At 40.6% G+C, this 24,785-nt stretch overlaps 1 protein-coding gene and 1 non-coding gene across 5 annotated transcripts; one reads left to right on the top strand and one right to left on the bottom strand.

Moving 5' to 3' along the window:
• The first annotated feature begins 1,680 nt into the window (after positions 1 to 1,680).
• Positions 1,681 to 1,783, top strand: LOC131241656 (U6 spliceosomal RNA). The gene has a single exon (XR_009169215.1). It is a non-coding gene; the product is annotated as a U6 spliceosomal RNA (small nuclear RNA).
• A 1,371-nt stretch (positions 1,784 to 3,154) lies between these two features.
• On the bottom strand, positions 3,155 to 22,685 carry LOC131239237 (uncharacterized). Of its 4 annotated transcripts, XR_009168103.1 has the most exons (8): positions 22,505 to 22,685; positions 15,719 to 16,161; positions 14,896 to 15,081; positions 10,772 to 10,879; positions 8,822 to 9,019; positions 6,035 to 8,124; positions 4,788 to 4,855; positions 3,753 to 3,822 (listed from the first exon to the last, which is right to left on the bottom strand). XR_009168103.1 is itself a non-coding variant. In XM_058236840.1 (7 exons), the coding sequence occupies exons 1-7, from the start codon at positions 22,578 to 22,580 to the stop codon at positions 3,279 to 3,281; spliced, it is 3,645 nt and encodes a 1,214-aa protein (XP_058092823.1). In that variant the 5' UTR covers positions 22,581 to 22,668; the 3' UTR covers positions 3,155 to 3,278. The 4 variants fall into 4 exon arrangements, 3 of the variants coding, with proteins under 3 accessions (XP_058092823.1, XP_058092824.1, XP_058092825.1); XM_058236840.1 differs by lacking the exon at positions 4,788 to 4,855 and having other exon boundaries at positions 3,155 to 3,822; positions 22,505 to 22,668; XM_058236841.1 differs by lacking the exons at positions 4,788 to 4,855; positions 8,822 to 9,019 and having other exon boundaries at positions 3,155 to 3,822; positions 22,505 to 22,667.
• Between the last annotated feature and the right edge of the window lie 2,100 nt (positions 22,686 to 24,785).

Consider the following 24,785-nt stretch of genomic DNA (forward strand, 5'->3'; position numbering starts at 1 on the left):
TATTTTAACTCTATCTCGTGTAAATATTCAATTTATTATTGATAATAAAGTTACAATTTATCCAAATACAAAAACAAAATTATCTTTAAGTAAGTTATAACTTACATCCAAAGAAGATTACCTTTAACTTACTTTTACAACTTAAAAAATGCTACAGGCATCTAAATAGATCCTAAAATAACTTCCAATTGCTAAGTATTGCAAATCATAGGAATCGAGAAATTCACATAACAAAAACATATGAATAGGATTCCAAATCTAGAAATTTTTATTTTTATTTTTTTTGGGTGGGGGGATCTCTGTGTGTCTATGCGTGTGGAGGGATCTCTCTCTCTCTCTCTCTCTCTCTCTGGAGGGGAAAGGGCACACGGATTGCATACTGAGACTCCAGTAGTGACCTCACTCCTAGACAGTGCTATGTGGGCCCCCACAATGATGTGTCTGTTCTATCCACAGTGTACATCTATTTTAGATCATTAATTTAGATCACAATCCCAAGAACGAGGAAGATAAAAATCTCAGATGGGCCACACAACAGGAAAACAATGGTGATTTAACGTTTATCATTAAAAAATATCCTAGAGCATACTGTAATGCTTATTTGCCATCCAACCTATTGATTAGGCCACCCACAGACCTGGATGAAGCGAAAACATAAATATCAGCTTGATCCAAAACTTTTGTCCCAAAAATGAAGCAGACCCAATTATACCATACCATAAGAAACAGCGGTGAATGATCATTAGTGGGACACAAAAGTTTTGGATGAAGTTGATATTCGTTTTTTCCCTTCATCCAATCCCATGTGACCTTATCAACAAATTGGATGGGAAATAAGCACTACCAAAACATTAAGGCACGCCCTAAGAAATTTCTAACCGTAGGGCCTTCAATTAACACTGTTTCCAAGAGTATGGTCCATCTGAGATTTGGATCTTCTTCATTTTTTTTATAATGACCTAAAATGATCTAGGAAAACGGATGCAAGGCATGGATACAAAACACATACATCAAGGTGGGCCCCACGGTATGTGCCGCACCATGTTGCCTCAGATGGGACCGCTCTATAGCTGATCTGGCCAACTGTCTCTACTGCACAGAGGGAAAGGGGTAGGAATATATTCAAGTGGTTTCGTTCTAACAGGCACCTGCACGCTGCCACTCGTGCCACGTGGTCAGCTATGTATGACATCAGAACCACCTATCAGATGGGACCGCCCTATGTATGATCTAGCCTCTCTCTCTCTCTCTCTCTCTCTCTCTCTCTGGTGGGGTTCCAGTGGTTTTCATCCCCACGCGCACTTGCCGACAGCCATCACTCGCCAAACTCTCACGTGTGCACGGCATCAGAACCGTCTAGCAGATGGGACCACCGAACAGATGATCCAGCCAAAAACTCGGACTTGCCACCAATGAGAGAAGCCCCACGCGTGAGACGAGATAGACCACCGACCTTGTTAATAGCTCACAGTTTTTTCGCCAGACGATCTTTTGTGCCATCGGTCCCACGCGATAGACGGATAGGATGTCCTGTGATTTGGCATGTGGGGTCGTGTCGATGGGGCTGCAGATGCTAAAGAGCTGTTGGGTCGTGTCGCTGGGAGGGCTTGAAGATCGTCCCACATCGGATTTGTTTTTCAAGAAAGACTCCTTTTAAATTCTGGAGAGGCGTATCATATTGTCTCTTCGGAGACATCCGATAAAATTGGAACGATACAGAGAAGATTAGCATGGCCCCTGCGCAAGGATGACACGCACAAATCGAGAAATGGTCCAAATTTTTTTTTCTATTTCTTCCCATCTCGTTTACTTGATCCGAGCCGTTCAACAGGCGGGCCCAGCACTGAAAAATTACAGATTTTTTTTTTTTTATTTTTAAAAAAAATTTGCCCCCTCTTCCCGATTCTCATGTGCCTACAGGTACGGGCATTCAGCAGTGAATACGTGCAATTACTCAAAATTAGTCCCCTCATCTCATTAGATGGACCACGCACTTTGGGACACCAGAACTCACATGAGGTGGGCCATGTGGAGATGATGTGGCAGAAGGGTCAGTATGATCCACTTATCCAATCGAATGGCCCACACAATCCATTGACCCGCCTGATTTTCAATTCAGGTTATCAACAGTGGGACCCTCTTGATGCACGGCTCGGATGGGGCATAGAGTGATGATGTCGCAATGGGCTTAGCAAGCACAGGAGTCGCTAAAATGCGCGTTGGTAGATGACGCTCACACATGGAAAATGCGAAGCTACTTTCCCAATGGAATCACACCTGGCATGTGTGAGGGATCCGGGCTTCTCATCATATTACCCTCACCATCTAAATGACATGGCCGATGGCCGGACTTATTAGGTTCAGGTGGCCCACATGCATTCTGCCCTCACCATGTACATGCTGGATTCGTATTCGTTAGAGATCTTGGTATGATTGGTGATGGAAAAGCTGTGGACCCACCATGATGTGTGTTTTATCCACACGGTCTATCATTTTGGATCATTATTTTAGGCCAAGAGCCCAAAAATGAGGCAGATCCAAATCTCAAGTAGAGCACACCACAAGTATTTTGTGATGATTGAACACCCACCATTAAAAATTTTCTAGGGCCCACTGTAATATTTATTTGCCATCAAACCTGATGATTAGGTCACACAGACCTCAATGAAGGGAAAAAAAAACATATAGCGGCTAGTTCCAAAACTTGTGGCCCCCAAGAAGGTCCTAGTGGTGGACACTCAATCGCCACTGTTTCCTGTCGTGTGGTCCAACTCAGATTTGGATCTGCTTCATTTATGGGATAATGCCCTAAAACGATCTGGAAAGATGGATGGATGGCATGGATAAGACATATACATCATTGTCAGGCCCCCAGTACCAGTCATGGATGGATCACTACCTAATCCAAGTCCGTACAAGCCATGGCCGATGGCCCACCATGCACATATATATATATATATATATATATATATATCCTTTCTCCTTTCACTATGTGTTTTAGTCCAAAACGCCTTAAACCCGGAACTTTTCATTCTGAATTTTTAGTGTTCCTGCCATCGAAACTGAATTAAAAACTAACATTTCGACTTCTTTTTCTCTTTTTTTTTTGCCATAGACAAGAGGTAAACTATCAGACCAGATTCCATTCTCCACCTCACTTCAATGCTCAGTGAATTCAATACCCAAGCGACCCCAGGATATCGGGGCAAATATCAATGTGGGGTAACTTCCAAACACAGAAACATGCTAAAACACAACATGGTATTAAGTTAAGATAATCAAACAGCAGCAGATGGCTTCTTAATGCAAAATACAGGACCAGCATTCAAAGGCAATAGACTCCAACTAGAGCCTTTGCTGTCAATGCAACAGCTCTGCCATATGATTTGGTAGCAACCCTCCAGAAAAGCAGATACATCAAGCAAGCACGTTGAAAATCCCTGCCCCCTCTCATTTGCTTCAAAACCCACAAAAGCCTTCACCAGACCCGCATCACCGCCAACCCCATGATGCATTCTTCCGCCATCCTCCCTCATATGAAGCAGCAGCAACTCATTCAAATCCACCATTTCGTCTGTGTTCCAAGGCTGGAAGTCCAACTGGGTCTGCTCCTTTCTTTCTCCATTTGCTTCGGGTAGGCGGTCTGATGCCTTGACTGCAACAATGCAGTACAGCTTAGAGACATGAATTTGAGACTTGGGTGATGTGTTTTTCATTTGGATGCAGAGATTCAGGGAGAGGTGGAAGCCGCGGGAGATGGAGATCCTGCCAGAGTTCCGTGTATCTGCATTGAAAGCAAAGAGCTCGGCACCGATGCAGGGCCTGAAAGAAAATTAAAGATCCAACGCATGATATGGTTAGGGAAGCACCGCTTGTGCAATGACGTAATGGTACATTGCATGTTGAGGAAGTAGGAAATGGCGATGATCCCATCAGGACCTTGAACTTTAGCATAGATAGAAATGCAGAGTTTTAACTAAGGCACACTGCCGAGATGTTTAAAAATGATAACATGTCACCAAATTCATTTATCTTCGACACCATTTAAGGTTTGAAAAACAACATTCTTTTAGTTGATCTTATTTTAATTTGTACTCTCACAGAGACACTAGGAACCATTACGACATGATATTCTGATAGGAATGGAATGTCTGGGTCATGGATTGGGTGTCCGCCCATCCCTATAGAAAACCACATGAACACCACAAACCCTTGATTGGTGCACTTTTGATGTTGTATCTGGACCATTTAGTTAGTGGTTGCATGAACCTTGGCCCAAAAATCTTACCATCTTGAAGTTCATCACCCATTTTGGAAAGTCAAGAAAAGTTGAGGAATTTCCCAGAAAGAAAGAAAAAAAATTGGATCAAATTTCAGAAACAGATAACAAGTCCAATTTCTTGATTGATTGACACTCTTCACACATTTTACCAAACGGCACTGGATGCAAACTGGATCCAGCCTCATTTACAAGGACGTGCATAGGACCAAGCAACATTCAAAAACTCACTAATGGACATTGAACTTAGCTGATTGATTAACTTGGCCTAGCTCCTAGCATGTCAAGTTAAGCTCCAATCCTATAATGCCAGAATTGTATAAGAGCCTGTTCAAATTCACCCTCCAAAACGGTGTTTGAGTCCTAATTGCCATTTTGATCCAAACAGGCAGACAGACTTTCTATGGTGGGTAGGCCGTGGATATCACAGATGTTGAATTACATTGTAAACAAATGCTGTTAATGGCCGCTAGTCATCATCACACACAGGATGGAGCAGGTCAGTTATCTGACCGTGCAGAACTAGAGGGTGTTGTTCCCAGCCCAGAATCTAGCAATCCCTTGATGCTTCAGGTCCTAATAAAATAACCAATCTTCAAAATCACATTGCCTAACATATTGTTGTATAATTCCAGTATATAACTGGTGTACACATCAATCATGCCTGTGATCTGATTTTGATTAAATAATCTGCATTTAGCGTTGAATCATTCTTCACAAAGTGAGAAAGTGAACTGTCCAGAACTTGGGTTCGAGCATGGAAATACCAGGAAATAGTGCGTGAGAAATGCTAAGTTATGGACGGGTTCATCATGGTACCCATGCCAATGAGGCAACAATGTGTAAGAACCTGGCCATTCATCAGGTGGTGCCCAACCCAAAAATGCCCTGGCCCAAAGTCAGCAGGTAGGCCAGGCTTGTATGAGAAATATGTGCAGTTAGAAGAAAACAATTAAAGTCCATAGACTCAATACTCAATGCATGTGGGGCCCAGCTGATGAGTGGTGGAATAACCTCATTTTTGGGCCAGATGCTTGGCCAGTTCTGTGAAGAAAACCTTCAATCCTCTTTGCATGGATCTCTTTGGCATTTCTCTAGCTATGTATATCCACTATCATCAAAATCTCCATGTAGAAAAACAAGAAGTACATGCTATAAATTTGAGTGGAAATCATATAAAAAACTACGGATCAATCGTATCTGCAAGACAATCATGAGTGGATTCTAAGTCTGACGAAATAAAATTCACAGCTCAATCGCATCTGCAAGACAATCAACCATTTAAATATTCTGATTAAAAGAGCTGTCCACAAGCCCGGAAAAGGGGACAGGTTAAGAGAGGACACCTACCCTTGATTTGTTGAGGGGCCCACCATGTTGTGTATACAAAAGCCAGGCCATCCAGACCCTTCATATGCCCTGGTTGAAAGGCCAGGACAAATATATATATATATATATATATATATAAGGTTGTTCAACAAGTCGGGTGGAACCCGGTGAGCATCCCGTCGCGCCTTGTTCCCTATGTTATGGCCCACCAAAGTTTTGGATCAAGCTGATTTCCAGGCCTTGGGAGTAACCCAAGGGATGCATTCAATGGATAGGTTGGATATGATACACTGTGGGCCCTAAATCTGCCCGGTACCATCATTGCTTACGGTGGTACTGGTACCACTGTAGTGCACCTCTCATAACATAGAGTTGAATTAGATCCCTGTCTAAATCCAAAAAGGAGATTTGAGTTAGCTCACATACCTTACTCTAAAGAAATATTGGGGTATCAGGAAAGGCATGTACATCCATTTCCTTACTATGTCGGAAAGAAGTTGCAGCCCAGCCTGGAAAAGTCGGCATAGATCCTCCTCATTTTGCACTCCCTTCAACTCTTCTTGCATGCGGAGAACGGATGATACAGCAACCCTACAAACCATCAAAGTAGCTCTCTCTTTATGGCCACAGCTAGATATCTGCGTTCTTGACTGTAGGTAACTACTTGGCTCACCCATACTACTCAGAAACAGCTGGAGATCTGTGCTGGTCTTGCTGTCTATATGCCACAAGCGCTCAATAAGATCCTGTATCAACATCGAAGGTGAAAACTTCTCTGACTTTTCTAGAATGCAGGTTATGATGCTGTTGTGACCAGGTTGATTCCTGAAGTATATAGCAAAGCCAGCACAGAAGGCCAGAAATGAACAGTTGAGTGCGAGCCTCAAGATGCTTCTAAAGCTTTTGTAATCAATGCCTATGAAAGATGTCGCGAGAAGATCAAACTCTTTTACTAATCTCTTCAGTCGAATAGAAATATGAGTCAAATTGTACTTTAACGAATGCATATGTTGTTTATGTATTGGAAAACCAATCCGAGCACATTCTTCAACCCGACCATCTTCATTTACACCTTCACCAGTACTTTTCATGGAACTCAAGAGCCCAAGTAGATCTATGACAGTTTCGAGAACTTTAGCTCTAAGACTCAAAAACCACCTTTGAAAATAAAAGGGTTGATCCACAGCGACAGCAGCAACCAACGTTTTTTCAGCAGAGCGAACTCTGTTATAAGCGGTGGCAAGCTTTTCCCGAAAGTTACACAAATCAGCACTTTCTAAATCGCCTGGACCAACTTCCCCTACACTCCCATCACCATTCACCTGTAACCCACTGATTAACTGGATCCCTTGTCTCGGAAAAAGCATTAATCGGATTTCACTTTCAGCACCAGAAAATAGAGCCAGAGACTCTAACCAGTGACGACAGGGATCTGATTTTGCTTGTTTTATCAATAGCCTAAATGTAAACATAGCCGCAAACCACGCATCCTGACAAGCAGCATACTTTCCGGCCTTGTACGCAGCCCAAAATTTACTCTCTGCTATCATCTTCTTTGCGAACTCAAGTGTCATCTGTTCATGATCCACCCAACAATCATAGTGAGCTTTGCTTGAGCAAGCAACTAGCTCTAGTTTATTCAAGTCTTTGCTTCTGTTGCCAGTCGTGCCATTCTCGCTTCCAGAGCAATACCACATGAGGCGAGAATTCAAGAGAAGTGAGAAAATCATGCACATGTTGTGGTAAAAAAAGCCAGTCCTTTGTATGCATTCAACCAAAAGCTTCACCAAGTTATAAACTTCACTAGTAATTGCATCAGCTTCATCAAGTGTTTCCAGGAAAGCTCCAACAAACCTGCATAGGTGCAGTATAAGGTCTGAAGCAGTAGGATCCACTTCTTTGCCTTTGAATCCCATGAACCCATGACAAGAAGAACTTGGTTTTTCAGAATCTATGTCCATTTCAGAGACTTCTCCATGAGCACCATCAGCTTCAACATTGAAAGCAGTGCATGTGTTCACAAGCAGTTCTATTGAGCATCGGACACTATCCAGAATCATGAGACCCAATGTAGGATATTCTCCAACCAGACGAAGAATATGGTTGAGCAAGTACTGGCATTCTTGATTCACCTTAGAGGTGGCGGCAACATCAGGGGTTTGTGTCAGTGTATGTACTGACCCTTCTACATGGGACCCACCATGCACTTGTTTTGCAAGCGAGATGACCTCATCTATTACTAAAAGGGCAACACGCTGTGGGAGAGGTCCCATGCCATCTGCTACAGTTCGCATACTGTCTTCAGGATGTCCACGTGGAATTGACAACTGTTCAAGACTGTGGCACCAATGCCCTCTCGGCATCCTCTTGAGGATGCATGATATATCTACAAGCAGACTGAGAGCCAATGATTTCTTGGAAACTATGGGAGATTTAGCCGCACTCTCAACAATTACTATCATCTTAACGAATTCCTGTGCATCCATGTCGGGAAGACTTGGTAGAATACGAGATATCTGCAAATTCCCATGAACACAGTCAGCGACTTTAAGGGTACAACAATCACATGGTACAACACAAAACAGAAGAATATGTTGGTATTGAACTTCGGCACAAGATGTCAAACAACATGATTCAAGAAAGCCTCCCCCACCCCCCCCCCCCCACACACACACGATAAAAGTATTACAGTACATGTAGTCATACATTAAGAGCTTGCCAATTCCACACGGGTGTGTAGCACAGCCTACCAAAATGCTGCATATGTGCGAACTTGGAGTGGATTACAATGCATGAAACAAATGGACAACTTAAAAAACTTGGCTTGGTTCTTGTTGCCATCTATTTGTTTTAAATACATGGTCCACCTGCTGAGTGTACCAGTCTGACCTTTTGCGCCTGAGCATCTAGATGGTGGGACCCACATGATGGACAGCTCAGATGTTCCACGTCTTCCACGCAAGCACGTGTGACAGCACAAACAAGGCAGGGCTGTACATGTGTGTTGAATAAGCAAACGTCTATATATTATTAGTTATTAGTTCATAAAAGTGTAAGATATAGAAAATGTAGACAGACAAGCAGAACTATTCTAAAGCTAGAAGTGTGGAATTACTACAAAACAAGAAAAATATGGCACAAATTGATACTTTACAAGTGGAGTGACTTTTTAAATATTCATCAAGTAGAGAATGGGAGCAGAATGACATTCACCTTATGCAAAATCTGTAAACCTTCACACTGCAAATCCAGTGAAAAGTTGTCATTATCTAGCATTTTGGAAAGTGCTGTTAGTACATTCACATTGACAGGAGAACAACAGACTCCCTTTGAGAGGAAATGCAGACATTTCAGTGCAGTAGGCACAAGAGAAGCAGATTGACAGCCAATAAATGATAAGAGCAGGTCTACCTGCATCCAGAACAACATATTGAATGAAAGCCTGTGTAAACAAAAGTTTCTAAACATCAAAGCTCAAAACTTTCCTATTAGAATTTTAATTTAAAAAATAAAAAATAAAATAAAAGATGAGAGAGAGGAACTTTCTGAAAGATAATATACAGCTCTAGGTAAGAAAGTTAAAGATCTGGTGGCAATCCCAGCCCTGTGATATGTACGGTGTTTGTGATCTAATTGGAGGTGTATCGTGTTGTGAACAACACCAAGAAAAGGACGAATCTAAGATGCCCACTGGTCGATGGTCAGTAAGGTTATAGGTGATTAGCAAAGTTCCTCTCAATGTTGCCCACAGGAGGAATCTAATGATTACAATCTTAAGGAGAGGATAGCTGAGTCTTTCATTGAAACATTGAACTTGACTGAGGACTTGGGGAATGTTTAGATTCGCACACAATGAAAGGGAAGAAATGCCTCTTAAATTTCTTGGCTTAATGGAGCGTTGAGCTTCTTCGTACCCATAGCGAAAAGGCCAGCTTGTCTTGTTTTCCTTCTCAGCTCAGTAATTTGCAATTCAAAAGATAAAAGAACATATCTGGATTGATAAATAGAAGCAAAAGTTTGCAGAGAAAATCAAGCTCATGTCATTTTATTCCAAAATGAATAGTGAATTAATTAAAATAGGCATAAAACCTTTCTACTGTATGTATAGGGTCTTTCTAGAAATATTATGGTTCTTTCAATTCAAGGTTTAGCACCTCTCTGAAAATTTTAAGGTGGTATTGGTGTAGTATCTATTCATGTTTTTCATTAAGCTCAAATTGATTCTTCTTGCGGAGTCAAATCGTGCTGTTATTAGTGATGAATTCATGGTGATTAATGTGAAACATGTCAGGTTAAACTCTGCCTGGAATGGCAGACCAGCCCTGGGCAAAGGAAAATGGTTGATGTCCAACCCCGTCATCAAACTTTCGTCCAGAAATCTAGAGAACGAACTGACCCCAAATAGCTGGGACAAGGCTATGATGAAGATGGATACAACTGTGGATATCAAGTGCCATCCTACAATTGCTTGACTAGTCAGCAATTGCATCAGTACAAACCTTATGAAAGTTCTGCAATGCATTTAATCCTTTGCTCATGGAGAATCATTAAATTGCCAAACGTCTCACACAGCATGAGAATAAAGCAGGAGCCTGACACAGGTTAGGCAAAGAGGAAGGTTGATGTCTAGTAGGCAATCATAAAACTTCTGCCAATCTGCAATTTAAAAGCCAACCAAATTTTCTGGAAAACAGGTAAGATGTTGATGACGGACTCTTCAAAAATATATACCATATGAGTTAAGGCCAAAAACTATGATCGGACTTTTCTAGTTTTGCATTAAATATCACAATCCAAGAAACATATCAACCATCCTAGAAAACAAAATGTATCTTCCAATACAATAATAGTTTAGCCCTATCTCCACATTGGGATTCATTCAATACATCTGCTTTGGAACGTGAAATTAAGATAATAGTCTAGCCCTATCTCCACCTTGGGATTCATTCAATACTTTGCTTTGGAAAATGAAAATAAGACTCCCATAGAATGTGGAACACAAATTTAATGGGAACAAAAGGCACTCCTTAAAGAACCACAGATTAAGCAAGTCCCATTGCGGATCGTCTCATTCTGTATCAAATAGAACATGTCTGCATTATATATAAGTGAAAACCATGACATGAGTGCTGATTCTTTGCAAAAAATGGACAGAACTGATACCTGCTCATGAATCAACAGCATGGACTTGAAAGAGAGTTTTGATAGTGACAACAGCATCTCAGCTACAAATTCTTCCGGTGAAGAGGCCAGCACCAGCTTCTTACAGGCCTGAAAGGGAACAATGGATGATTATATATATATATATATATATATATATATATATAAAGAAAAAAAAAAGTTATAATATAACATGACTAGAGACAACAAATATAACAACTGCATGCAAAAATGTATCTAAAAGGAAGATAAAGTCGACAACTACAACATTAAGTTTAAATTTTACTACTTTGGACATTGAATATGTGTTCAACAATGAATTATTTTTGTTCAAATTTAACAGAACCCTAAGAAAATAAGATAAATAGGAGATGGGGCTTTGATAAGCCCACATGCACAACTCCAAGCACCTCTACATGAAGTGACATGTGTGGAACATCCAAGCCAAGATCAAGCAGACCCCCCACCATGTAGATGTCCTGGCTCAAAAATCAGACTGGTCAACTCATCAGGAGTTCCAGGCATGTACAAAAACAATGAACAGTTCAAGAAGAAATTGCCAGTGGTAAATAATCAACTACACATATCGGCTGCCTAATAGTGCACTGGTCTCAATGTTGGGACATGTCATTTGCACAATTGGACCCACCTAATGCATGGCTCAGATGTCCCACATGTGTCATCAGCGCTCTAGAGGTTCATGTAGAGAGGTGCTCATGGGCTCAGCAAAACTCTGCAAGACAAACACCAGGGTGGTCATCTGTAAACTCGCATTGTTCAATAAATGGCTATGAAAAAAGAAATATTATCTGACATAAACATATGGTTGCTTTAGTGGGTCCTTTGCAAGCTAGGAGTGATAACAAAAGAGTTGCCTCTGATGGCAACCAAGCTAGACATATTCGATGAGCAACTAACCAATCGTTTTGCATGGATGGAGAAGATTGTTGGTGTACAACTGCCCTAAAGGAATAATTACCTGGGGCACTACCTTTCAACTCTTCACTAAATACTTTTTATCCAAGAAACTAAGACCGTTGAGTTTACAACAAAGCTACTCTAGAATGACTACTACTATACACAATTTCTTGAAAGTTTAAAAAAATAGTAAATTCTGTTTAAACCCCAGTAAGACCTCAATCCTCAATCACTACAATGACTCTCTTTTAAGTTACTACAATTGACCCTGTGGCAAGCAGACTACATTAAGCAGGAAAACGGATCTTTAGTGACCATTAGCCAGCATGCTCCATGCTATATTTTGTACAGAATAGATATAATCCCAAACGGTTGTTGGTATCCAAAACAGGACCTGTGTGTATAAAGTATAAGTGAATCAAATATCTACAATCTGCTTTTTTTAATAGGTTGCATTACAGAGCCTGAAGCTCTTTAGAGCTCTTCCCTCATAAGAGATCTCACACATTCGGTATATTGTGTCAATCCAACTTCTGATTCTGAGCATGGAAAAGTGGAATCATCCTAGGTTGGAGCCCCTAGTTTCATCAAACCTGTGCCTTGGCCTTCCTGTTACAGGGATCTTGCCATAAGAAATAAAAAATTAATAAAATAAAAACAGAAGCCAAGTTATTGAGACCTTCTGACAATTGCTGATGTTTGACGACTAATCAATGTAATACATTGTCATGACAACAATAGACTAGGCAAGTTTTTCTTAATATTAAGAAATTGCCGAGCTTTTTCAAATCGGTGCACTCTTGGCACCATCTCAGAATCAGCTCAGAGAGTTGTACTTGCATTTAGGCCCTTCACACTTACACTGGATCCTCTGGAATCACTCCTAGGAAAACCTAGTATGCTAGAACATGCTGGTTTCAAGAGAATTGCAGCACAAAAATCTATGATTGCCATAAAATAAAATTAAATGGGTACTACGAAGCATGCAAACTACAACCCTTGAACCATTATTTTAAACTAGAAGCGTGAAACATCAGCTGAACCCAATTTTGGATAAGGCTTAGATGATAATGATGAAGTGTGAAACGTCCTACAATACCGAGATATGAACATCAATGACTGGCTCCTGATACCATAGGACATGAATACTTGTACCGACCCTAATAGCTTAATAACTTAATACCATGATTATTAGTCTATACAATCTTGTGTGTACATGCAGACCACCATACTACTAGTGTGCAGTCTTGTGTATGTACAGAGCACAATTCTAGAGAATAAATCTTTAAAAAAAATATTGTATTTAATTAATTCTAGCTAAGCACTTGTAATATTGAAATATTATAAATACAGCATCATTATGGGGAGAGATGCAACCCATCCTTTCTCTCCATTTATTCTCTTTTCTTTCTCTATTATCATTGTATCAGAGAGTTTCTTATTCTCTTCCCTGTGCTCTCCTTTATTTCCATTCTTACTCTCTCGTTCTTCCTCCTCAATATCCCCTATTCCTTTTCAAACTAAGGTTGCAAATGCTCTGGCTGATCCCAACTGGGAAGCAGTGATGGTGGAAGAGATGTTTGCCTTCGAAAACAACCAAGAACAAGCTTGATACCATCACAATTCACAAGTATAGCTAATAACAAGCCTGCTACAATAGGAGACCAAAACTTTATCTTACAAGTTACAACTTAAGACTATCCATGTAGTAGCCATTACCAAATACTGGTATTGGCACTGTATAATACAGGTGATGCGCCTGGGTAAACCGTGACCCCATGTACAAACGGAGGTCTCAGGAATCCAATTGGCATATGTGTGCAGGAACAGCCATTAGTGGGGTGTCCTATTGGATTGTAGGCCCCACAGGTTGAATCGAAGTATCATAAACCCTCCCCCGCAATTTATATTGTACTGTTCAGCCATGGCATTCTATTCTAGAATCCAGAATATATAAAACACCCATATGCAACCACCCAGCCCTCCAGAGATCTTTGTGGAAGTATAAATGGTCATGCGCAGCTCTCTGGGCAAACGCACAATCTAAATGTGGAAGGGTCTATAACTGTTGGAGATGTGTTTCTTGACAGGCAGAAAATGCTACAATGGACAAGAGCAGCAGCTGTTGGTATATTTGGGAAGATAAAACAAAACCTTATGGTCTTGTAGATCCATACAGCTGTGTATATAGCCTATAATGGAAATAGGTGTGCAGTCTTTGTTCAGTGATAGATATCTCTATCATGAGCTTTGCTAGGCCCACATGAGTGTGCAATAAAGCTCATGTACAAGCCCAACATGTGCCAGCACAGCACAATAGGCCCGACATCCAATCCACCCATCAGAATGGCAACACTATATTGATGCCCTCGCCCAAGAGTCATGTTGATCCATTCAGGTAGGCCACAGTTAGCAAAACAAATGTACAGCTCTGAAAAACTTGGCTGAAGTTTGCTAACCCACTCACCTGTTTCTATTGAGGCCAAACAGGCTGAGTGGACCAGACATACTTTTGGGAAGCATGTACAAGGTCGGACCAACATGATGGATGGATTGGATCTCACACCCATGTGCCATGCTGCCACATGTGTGGCATGTACATTAGCTATTGCACAAGCAGGTGCGCTTAGCAAAGTTCCTTTAGTATTATTTCTCTGTTTTGATTTTCTTAATAGTAGTTTCAGAGATTTTCTGCTTGTAACAGCATACAACAGGAAAGACCCAGAATATTCAGTATGCAGTCTATAAAAAACTGCAGCGCTCACAAACAGGACAGACAACTCTGATTTAATTAAATAGAGTTCTCGATGTTTACTTAAATGAATTAATTCATGGTAATCATGGATGCTAGTTTTTAGACTAGTGGACTGTTTGAGCCCAGCCAATAGTCCTTTGTTTTAGTTTTATTTCAATTCACTGCTATGTTGTAGGTGTTTGGATCTCCATTTGGTACGTTCACTTGCAGCTTTTGTCTGGTTTGAAGTATTCCTACAACAACAGGTACCCTAAGCATATGAAAGTATATGAGTATATTCCTAGGAAACAACATTTTGTTGCCAATAAAAAAAAGGAACTTTAACAATGATTATCCAAATTTTGCAAAGCTAGCAACTATACTTTCACTGTAATTAGAATATTTTCCATCAAGATGCAAACAGTAGTTCATATCATGTTTATCTAAATATGAGATGGGGAAAGAAACACAGCACCTTGTAAGCTCTACATGCAATTAAAGATGAGCACCTCATTTTAGCAAAAGCACGTGCAGCCGCCAGCTTCACATCACCAGGTGCTCCTTGTGAGGTTACCATATTAATCAGCATCTCTAGAATGATGCAGGCAAAGTCCTCCGATAACTCACAAAAGCAACCAGCAGCAAATAATGATGCTTTTACCTGCCAAATGAAATAAAGACAACAAATCACCTCTTTAAATATTGATTAGTCCTTTTAAATTAACATATCATCTGGCACTGCACAGGTGTGGAAGGAAGAGGAAAAAAAAAAAAAAAACATTAGCCAACTTAAACAAGATGCAGCATTTAATTTTCAAATGCCATTACCTCTTAATTCGCCTTTCAAAATATATACATAATTTTTAAATGCAATCAAATTCCAAAAATCCATTTCAATAATGTCATTTCGGTTTTAGAAAATGATATTTAAACTATGTTATTATACATAGGCTCATTGCCACTTTTGGAATTGGCATAGTGCCAAAAGTTTGTGTTATAATAGTAAAAAGTAGAAAAGATTGTAGGCATCAAAAGGAGAGGATGGAATATCAATTTCCTCTAAGGAGGGTGTATTATAACTACTAAAAAAATGTGCATTATAACTAGTCATCGTTTCACTTCTTTTGAATGGAATTATCATCTCACTTTACTGCAAAAAAATGCATTTGTTTTTATGAAAATTATATATACTTCAAGAAAGGACACTTCTATTAAGCACACAGTATATTAAATTAGGAATAGATCACTGTGGAAAGAGGAAAAAAAGTGCTAATGCTGGAAAGAAATACTAACCTCACCTCCAAAAAGTGGCGTGACTCCAGAGTTGACAGAATCATGTGGCGTATTTCGGCACTATCCTTTGCAAGATCAGCCCAACAACCAAGGAGACGTAAAGCTAATGCTCTTGATTTGACATCACCCGTGTCAAAAACTATCTTTACTCGTTTCAGTAGCTCTATATAATTAGGTACCCTCTCCTTGGCCAGAATGCCATTGTATAGTTTACCCTTCTTGCTACGGTTTTTCAACTCCGAAAGAAAAACCTTTAAAACACAGGCCCTCATATGGTTGTCCCCAGACCTAAATGCATCTGCAAGCCTAAGAAGAATCGCATTTGCAAACAACCTATCTTCTCCCTGGACTAAACCAAACATGTTTGATATTGCCATCGAAATGGTTGGCTCTCTGCTCCATTGTTGGAGTTTCGGCCCAATCTGTAACACAGACTCAATGGGTTGACCTGAAACCATAGAAAAAAAACAAGTTACCAGGGAGAAATATCAACAAAAATGTGTAGAATATTGAGCCATGCATATTAAGTATGAACTAATTCAGGTGAAACTGTAATGTCACTTTAGATCAATTATGGTTATAGCTAGATGGTTAAGTGTCCTCAGCAGGTTCATCCAGTACTTTTATTTCTTTCTTTTCTTTTCTTTTCTTTTCTTTTCTTTCTTTCTTTTTTTTTTATTTCCTTTTATCTTTTTGAAAGATACTGATATTATTCAAGCCAAAAAGGCAGAAAGAAAGCCAGGCTCATCTAGTATGCATGCTCTAGAAATAAAATGTCTGCAAATTCCCCTTTCCGGATTGTGCACAACACTCATACTAAGGTGCAGAATGGTGCATGAGTGTGGTGACATGTAAGTGGTGTGGAGATCATGTATCAACGGGACCCCTACTATTTTGTGAAGCTAACTACTCGAGAGTGACCCTTCATATGTGTCATGGGTGTTTTGTGCTTAGCGGTTTGCCTGGCAGCTGCCCACCATGACCCTACTCTATTCAATTGCCCTCTGCAGTGTATGTGCTCATGTGTGCATGTAATAATCAGCTTGCAAGTCAATATTGGGTGGAATCAGTGTTCAATGTATTAGTATTGCTACAAGTTTCGCTAGCCGGAGTTACAGAAACAATATTGATACCACCGATAACCAGAAATGTAGGGAAACATGGGGAAAACGGTGGAATTTTTCAGTGAAACATCGGGAGATGCTAAAATACAAATATTTGCATATTTAAGAATTAAAAATTTGTAAAAAGAATGAATACATAATAAGTTTCCATTTAATGGGGGCCTAAAAGCATGTGTTGTCGTAAGAAACCATTCCAACCATCCCATCTATCCATCCAAGCATCCATCAATGTTTCAGAATATCAACAACATACAATATTTTGTCAAGAAATTGACAACTAGAAAGGAAACGAAAGATTGTGGTTAGAGCTGGGCATTCTTGACCCGATCCGGTGGATCCGACCCGATCAGACCCGATCCGACCCGATCAGAACCGAATCGACAGCCTGAATCGGTGCGGATTGAGTAGGATCAATCAGATCCGATCGTCTTTTGGATCGATGCCGGATCGTGGTCCATCCGAACCGACCCGACCCGAATCCCGACCCGAACCGATCCTACCCGATTCGGAACGGGTACTTCCTGTCTATAACTTTTAAGTTTTTTACCTTCATACTTTTACCGCTCTTTCTTTCCGCTCTTTCTTTCTTACCCTACCCATCGAACGAATTTTTACCCTCTTTCTTTCTGACCCTACTCGTTGAACAATCCTCTCTTCTTCTAACCCTAGAGCAATAAGTCCGGCTGTCCCTCGATCCTCTGTTCTTCTAACCCCACGGCAACGAGTTCGGTCGTCCCTGATTCGAAGAAGACAGGTACGCTTTCTTTCTTCTTCTTTTTTTCTTTTCCCTAAGTCCATAACCGAATGATTCCAAACCCTAACCTAAGTCAGATAATCAGATCTACTAGGTTGGAAGTTAGAACCATCACGGGGTTCATCTGGTGCAGAAATCAACCCTATCTGCTCCTCAGGTGGGCCACACATGAGAACAATGTGTAGCCATTGATGAATAGAAAAATGTAAATGTGGTCCACCTGATGATTCGATATGGAATTTTTACTTATAAGGTGATCATCATGTTGGTGCCAACCTATTGGATGGTTTGGATGTTGTACATACATGAAAGGTTGAAAGTTATCTACTAGTTGTACCGTAACTTACGGTCCAACCCGCTGGACTTAAGACCTGCATATGTAATTATCAGAAATCGGATTGCGTACTGAGTTACACCTGTACGCTTTTTTCGTACTGAGTAAACTCAGTTGGGCCCACTGTGAATGTATGTGGTTTATCCACACCGTCCATCAATTTTTCCTGCTAATTTTAAGGGTTGATCCCAAATTTGAAGTAAATCCAAAGCTCAAGTGGACCATACCACAAGAAACAGTGTGGAATGATGATTTCCACCGTTGAAACCTTCTGAAGGCCCACAGTAATGTTTATTTGTCATCCAACACGTTGGTAAGATTACAAAATCATGGATAAAGAGAAACCACAAACATCAGCTTGATCCAAAATTTCTGTGGCCTCCAAGAAATTTTCAATGGTAGAGGTTCAATCACACTGTTTCCTGTGGTGTGGTCCACTTGAGATTTTTATATGCTTCCATTTTGGGCTCAAGTCCTAAAATTATCTGTTAATATGGATGAACGGAGTGGATAAAATACATAAATAACGGTGGACCCCACAGAGCTTACTCAGTACGCAATCCACTTCCAACGTAGCTAATCCGCGTCCCTCACGCCAGCTGCACTGACAGGCTGTACGTGTCGTGCGAAGACGACCGCGCACGCGCCTCGAGCTCCGAGTTGTACGAACGGCTCAAATGAGATCAAAGGTACATGGCCCCCCCATGATGTATGTATTGTATCCACGCCGTCCATCCATTTGGAGAGATCATTTTAGGGCAAGATCTAAAGAATGAGTTAAATCCAAAGTTCCAGTGGACCCCAGCAGAGAAAACAGTGGGGCAGTGACGCCCACCATTAACAACTTCGAGAAGTCGTAAGCGTGTTAGATCAACCTGATATTTGTGTTTTCCCTTCTTTCATGCCCTTTTTAACTCCTGAACAGGTTGGATTTCAAATAAACATTATGGTGGGTTGTAGGATAGTTTCAACGGTGGGAATCACTCTCCCCATTGTTTTCTGTGGTGGGGTCCACTACAAATTTTTATCTACTTTATTCTATGGTTCATATTCTAAAATGATATCTCAAAATGGATGGACGGTGTGGATACAACACATACATCATAGTGGGCCCACAGAACTTGGTGACATCACTCCAGTAGCTTAATCAACCGCTAGCCGTTCGTACAACTCGGAGCTCGAGGAGCATTAGTGCTCGTTTTCGAGCGACACGTGCCTAGAGCTGCTTATAGCTGGTGTCAGGTAAGTGGTATGTTTTTTTTTTTTCTTTTCTTTTCTTTTGTCAGCTTGTCATACCTGATTGATAACACTGTACTTGAAATTAAAATTTCTTTGGGAAGCCAACTTGAAACTTCTCTGGGAAGCCATGAGACGTGGTATCTGGTGTGAGCTTGTGTGAGGGCTGTTTTGAATTTTTTGGTTCATCAACACCGTCCATCAGTTTTTCCATATCATTTTAAGGGTTGATACTAAACTTTAAGTAAATCACATCGTAGGAAACAATGAGAATAATGATTTTCGTACCATTGAAAAAATGAATGATTCGAACCTTTTCCAATCCGATCCGACCCAGTTTTCCTAACCGGGTTGAACACGGATCGGTTCTAAGTTAGCAGAGTTCGGGTCTGTTCGATTCCGATGATCCAGATCCGGTACCAGTTCTGATCGAGTTCAGGTCGCACCCTACAAATTTCGAATCAAGTCGAGTTGGACCAAATCCGATCCGACTCGGTCCGATGCCCAGCTCTAATTGTGGTCTTGACATCACCCATGTTGTGATAACGATAATATCATGATATGATTGATACTATCATCGACAATTTGAGCATTGCATACAACAATATGCTCCCATAAATTTATTTTTTTTTTAAATGAAATGGAAATTTTTTAAACAAACAATTTTTTTTGTGGTATCGAATATTAATACATTGGCGATATTAGAAAAATATCGCCGATACACAATACAAGCGACAACTTGAATTTACACAGCCGAAAATATTGGCGATATCAATACATTAACAATATAAGCGACAACTAGAATTTATACGGTTGAAAATATTACGATACATTGGCGATATCAATAGATTGGCGAGACTTTGTGATACATAGCCGATACCTAGAATTTCTACAACTGCCAGTGTTATCAATATCGCTACCAGTGTTATTGGTATCACCGAGCTGGAGATATAGATAATATCAAGGATATTTCGATAGTATAGGGGATACTACTAACAATGGATGGAACTGAGTTAGCATGTAAATGGTGTCAATGTGAGCTTCTGCCATGGCTGGTTCCCACTTCCAAGAGCCCATGTAAAAGAGGTAAGTTGTTGTCTGCTCACAGCTGATAGTAGAATCATTGTCAGTCTACCATTTAGGAGCCAAACCAAAATTGGTAGCAAAAAGGTTAGGATGATGATGACGAGGACAACTAAACAAAAATTAATTAATTATACCTGATATATGCATAAGGATGCATTTGGCTGCACCAAATATCATGAAATTTCATGATTAACCAGTCTAATTTGGTGTCTAAATTTTCATGAAATTTTGGTGCATCAAAACACACCCTTTACTTACCGTAAAATACAATCAACAAAAAATACACTAAGAACTACATAAAAAGTATAAGCAATGTTAAAAATACATGAAGAAACAACTGAAGGCTTCTCCTAACATAAGTGTCAACATGTCTACAGCAGATCCAGCCTGGCTATCACGCATGAAAATTTTAAGAAAATGGAGCGTCCTGATAATGTGAATTGTGTTCATTGATCAGAAACCTTCACTTGCATCGAGGAACTAGCATAAGAGGTTAAAGTTGAACAGTAAACTTGGATCATAATTTCATAATCCTTTCTACAGTTTTAAACAAGACAGAGAAAAGAGAAACTAAAAAACCTTAGAAAACATGTTAGCCCAAAAAGGAATTCTAGCATGGTGAAACGAACAAAACATTCCTAGAGTACCCCTGGCACATATCTATGGTGGTCACTGCTATTGACTTGGCAGGCTATGTTGTGGATGTATTGTCAGCCAAAAATCAAGGCAGCAGCCTCAGTCCACATTCAGAAGGCAAAATCACAACCGTTTGATGGTTAAATTACCCAGTCATCATAATCTTCAGGTAATTTCTCAACATGGTGGCCTGTACCAGATTAATTATCCTGATCGATATGCAGATTAGACAAGTGTATGGTAGGGGTCTGCTGTGTGGAACCTTTTTGCAATGTGTATCATAATGGCATTTCTCATACCCAAAACAACCATAACCTAGCATGCGTACATCAAATTTTGGTTATTTTCTGATATTACACAACATTTCTAAAAGAGGTCAATCAAAATGATTCTTGCAGATCCATCTAACAGCCATAACCAACTCTAGGCTGGTTATTGTAGAAGAGTCTGTTGCTTTTGTTCTCGACAATATACTAACAACCATATCCTGCTCTAGGCTGGTTATTGTGGAAGAGTCATTAGCTTATATTCTCAAGAAATTAGGGACATCATTTTAGATTAAAATTTTCATTTACCCATGTGGGTAGAGTAGCAAACGATTTCAACGACTATTTGGGGACCTCTCTCTCTCTCTCTCTCTCTCTCGGTATTGTATTTTCCTCTTTTTTTTTAAATCTCTCTCTCGGTAATGTATTTTCCTCTTTTTTTTAAAAAAGCCAATAGTTCATCCTTGATAGAGTGGAATTGCATAACAGGATTCTGCCCAATTAGCTGGGATAAGGCTTAGATGATGATGATGAATCAAAGCCAATAGTCCGTGCATAGTGGTCACTGACGGGTTATAAACTACCCCATCAGACAATCCTAGAAATCCAATTTTTTGCCTGCAATGAATGGTAAAATACTTGTATGTAACCAATCTTCCATATGTGGTGGGACAAACTTCACCATTAGATGGCTGGAGATGTTCAGTGGAGGTGGATTTTGGTCCATTGTGCACCAATGGTGTGGCCCACCAGACAAACCTTGAGTCACTAAGCCGGTGGGCCCCACCCATGTGGACAGGAGTGCGGGCGCGAATTGAAACAAAGTTAATTCGTTCTGAACATTGTACAATGCCTCTTCAAACAGCACTATAATTATAGCAGAAATCTTCACAAAGTTAAATAATTTGGACTATCAGTTCATCTTCGTGTAGGGCTAGACTATGCTGTGAGTTTGCTACGCTGTAAGGTGAGGGCTAGCAACGCATCCGGAGTACATGGAGCATGTTGCAGCCCCAAAGATCAACACTGCTAGAGGCGATCATCACCATCCACTTGGTGGTCATCAAATAGTCAAAAGTTCAAATGCTTGAGACCGCCCAATCATTCGGACTTTTGGGGCTATGCTCTATAAAGAAAGGGCCAGCAATTTGGATGGTCTGGATCGACGTAATTTCTGACACCTATACTGTTGATGCATTGCACACACGCCCAAGTCTCTACAGAACTGTTCCCTAATAAATAGATGAACGAATAATCGAATTTTTCCGTGGCCACTAAGTAGTTGCATCTCCAACGAGTTGGAGGAATCGACGGTCAGATTTGCAAGTGAACTAGAGAGTGGTTAGATTACAGACCAGGATTTTTCGATCGGAGGCCTTTTTCGAGCTCGATGCTCCATTCCATGGCGCAAGCTGCCGAAACCCTCTCCATCTCTCCTTCCCACCGTCCTAGGTCCGGCTGCTCTCTCTCTCTCTCTCTCTCTCTCTCTCTCTCTCTCTCTCCGGTTCGTAGCACTGTTCGTTTCTGCCGTTTCGCGTCGGCTCCTTTCGGGATGTGCCGGCGGCACGAGAAGTTACGATGGCGCGGGGAGAGACGGATGAGCGAGAGGGAAATAAATTGTAGTCATTGAATTTTCAAAATCCATTTATAAATTGGCTGTAAATGAGTTATTATATTGAGCTTGTTTCGAAACATGGGAGTATTTTCTCCTCGAAAACCAGTTCAAAAGCACGTACTTCAATTTTTGGGCCCCACCAAGATATATGTGATATATCCTGGCCATCCATCCGTTTTACGGAAACATTTTGGAACATGAAAATAAGGGCCTGTTTGGCCGGCTGGATTAGATGGGCTTAGGTGGGATAGAATTGCATCTGGTCCTGTGCCAATTCCACTTCATGTTTGGAAAGAGTGGAAAAGCTCGTGAAGTAGGTTAGATGGAATCGTATCGGTCCCGTGCTAATATCACTCAGTGTTAGCAAGCGGTGTAGGTCCCACCATGATGTGTGGGCTATATCCATACCGTCCACCCATTTTTCGAGATCATTTTAGAGGATGGGCCAAAAATCCAGGTAGATATAAAGCTCAAGTGGACCCCACCGTAGAAAGCAATGGGGATTGAATACTTACCGTTGAAAGCTTCTTTGGGGCCACATAAGTTTTGGATCTGCCTCATTTTTAGGCCCATGCCATAAAATGAGGTTACAAAACAAATGAACGGTTTAGATATAACACATGTGTGTTATTGTCAATAGTTTCAAATGATAATGGGTATATCCTTTCAATGTACCACCGTATTACAAACAAAAAAGAATTAAGCTTATCCCAGGGTAACAGGGAACAGTCCCTTCCATGGGTAATAATAATGATGTTTTTTTAATCCCATCCCACATAATACCGTGGGATCGGTCCGGCCAAACAGGCCCTAAAAAGTATGCAATTTCAAAGCTCAAGTAGCCCACACCATAGTGGCCTCAATCACTTGGGCCACATTGATTTTTAGTTTGTTAAAAAGTCCATAGAGACATGGATAAGTGGAAAACACAAATATCATGTTGATCCAAAACTTCAATCCCTTACTTGTTTTTGCAGTGGGTCCATTTGATCTTTGAATTTGTTTTATTTCTAGGTTCAAGCCTTATGACGAGCTTGCCGAGTGGACGGACGGTTTGGATATAATACATACCTCATAATAGGACCACATAATTTGGTGACGTCAACACACTAGCAAGGTTGGTAGTGCCTGGTACGCTAGCCAGTCCGCTTCCTCCGTCGCCGTCGACTGGGCCCACATGCTCAACGTCAACTTTAGAGCAAGAATGGAAAATTTTCAATGGCTCACATTCAACTCTAAAAATCAAAGAGTAGGATGAACACTGAATCATGATTATTGGCTAAAAGCTCATACAGGATATCAACAAAAAATTGCATGGTTGAAATCAAGTAACCGATCCTTACTCTTCCTTGGGTGGTAGACTCCCAGGTGTTGAACTCCCAGGAGTTTCAACACCGGGTCAAGGGTTCGAGTACCACGGTGGTGAAATCCCACGGCGTGCGTGTGTGGGGTGTGTGTGCGTGTGTGTAAAAAAAAAAAAAGAAATCAAGGAACTGCCGCAGTGCTGTTGACGCACGCTATCGGTGAGTCGTTGCATTGAAAACTTTGATGATACTCAGGGCACTTGGAAATTGAGCGAAATATAATTGGTAAAATCAAGCCGTCCAAATCATGTTACCAGTGCAGATGTATTATGAACCAAAAGTGGAAGCGGATTGGCTGGTGTACCACACATCAGCGATATAGCTGGTGTGGGTACGTGTAGTGCGAAGACGAGCGCTTACGATCATCAAGCTCCCAGTTGTACGAACGGTTCAAAGGATGTTAAAGTTAAATGGCCCCAAAATGCTGTATGTATTATATCCACACCGTTAATCCATTTTTAGATATCATTTTAAAGTATGATCCAAAAAATGAATCATATCCAAGTCTTAAATGGACCACACTAGAAATAGCAGTGGGGATAATGATTTTCACCATTAAAACATTTATAGCGCCCATCATAATGTTTATTTTCCATCCAATCTGTTCATTTCGTTAAAAATACCAGGATGAAGAAGAAAAAATCATATTGATCCAAA

This window comes from Magnolia sinica, chromosome 3, assembly GCF_029962835.1.
Source record: "Magnolia sinica isolate HGM2019 chromosome 3, MsV1, whole genome shotgun sequence".
In the NCBI taxonomy this organism is placed as follows: Eukaryota; Viridiplantae; Streptophyta; class Magnoliopsida; order Magnoliales; family Magnoliaceae; genus Magnolia; species Magnolia sinica.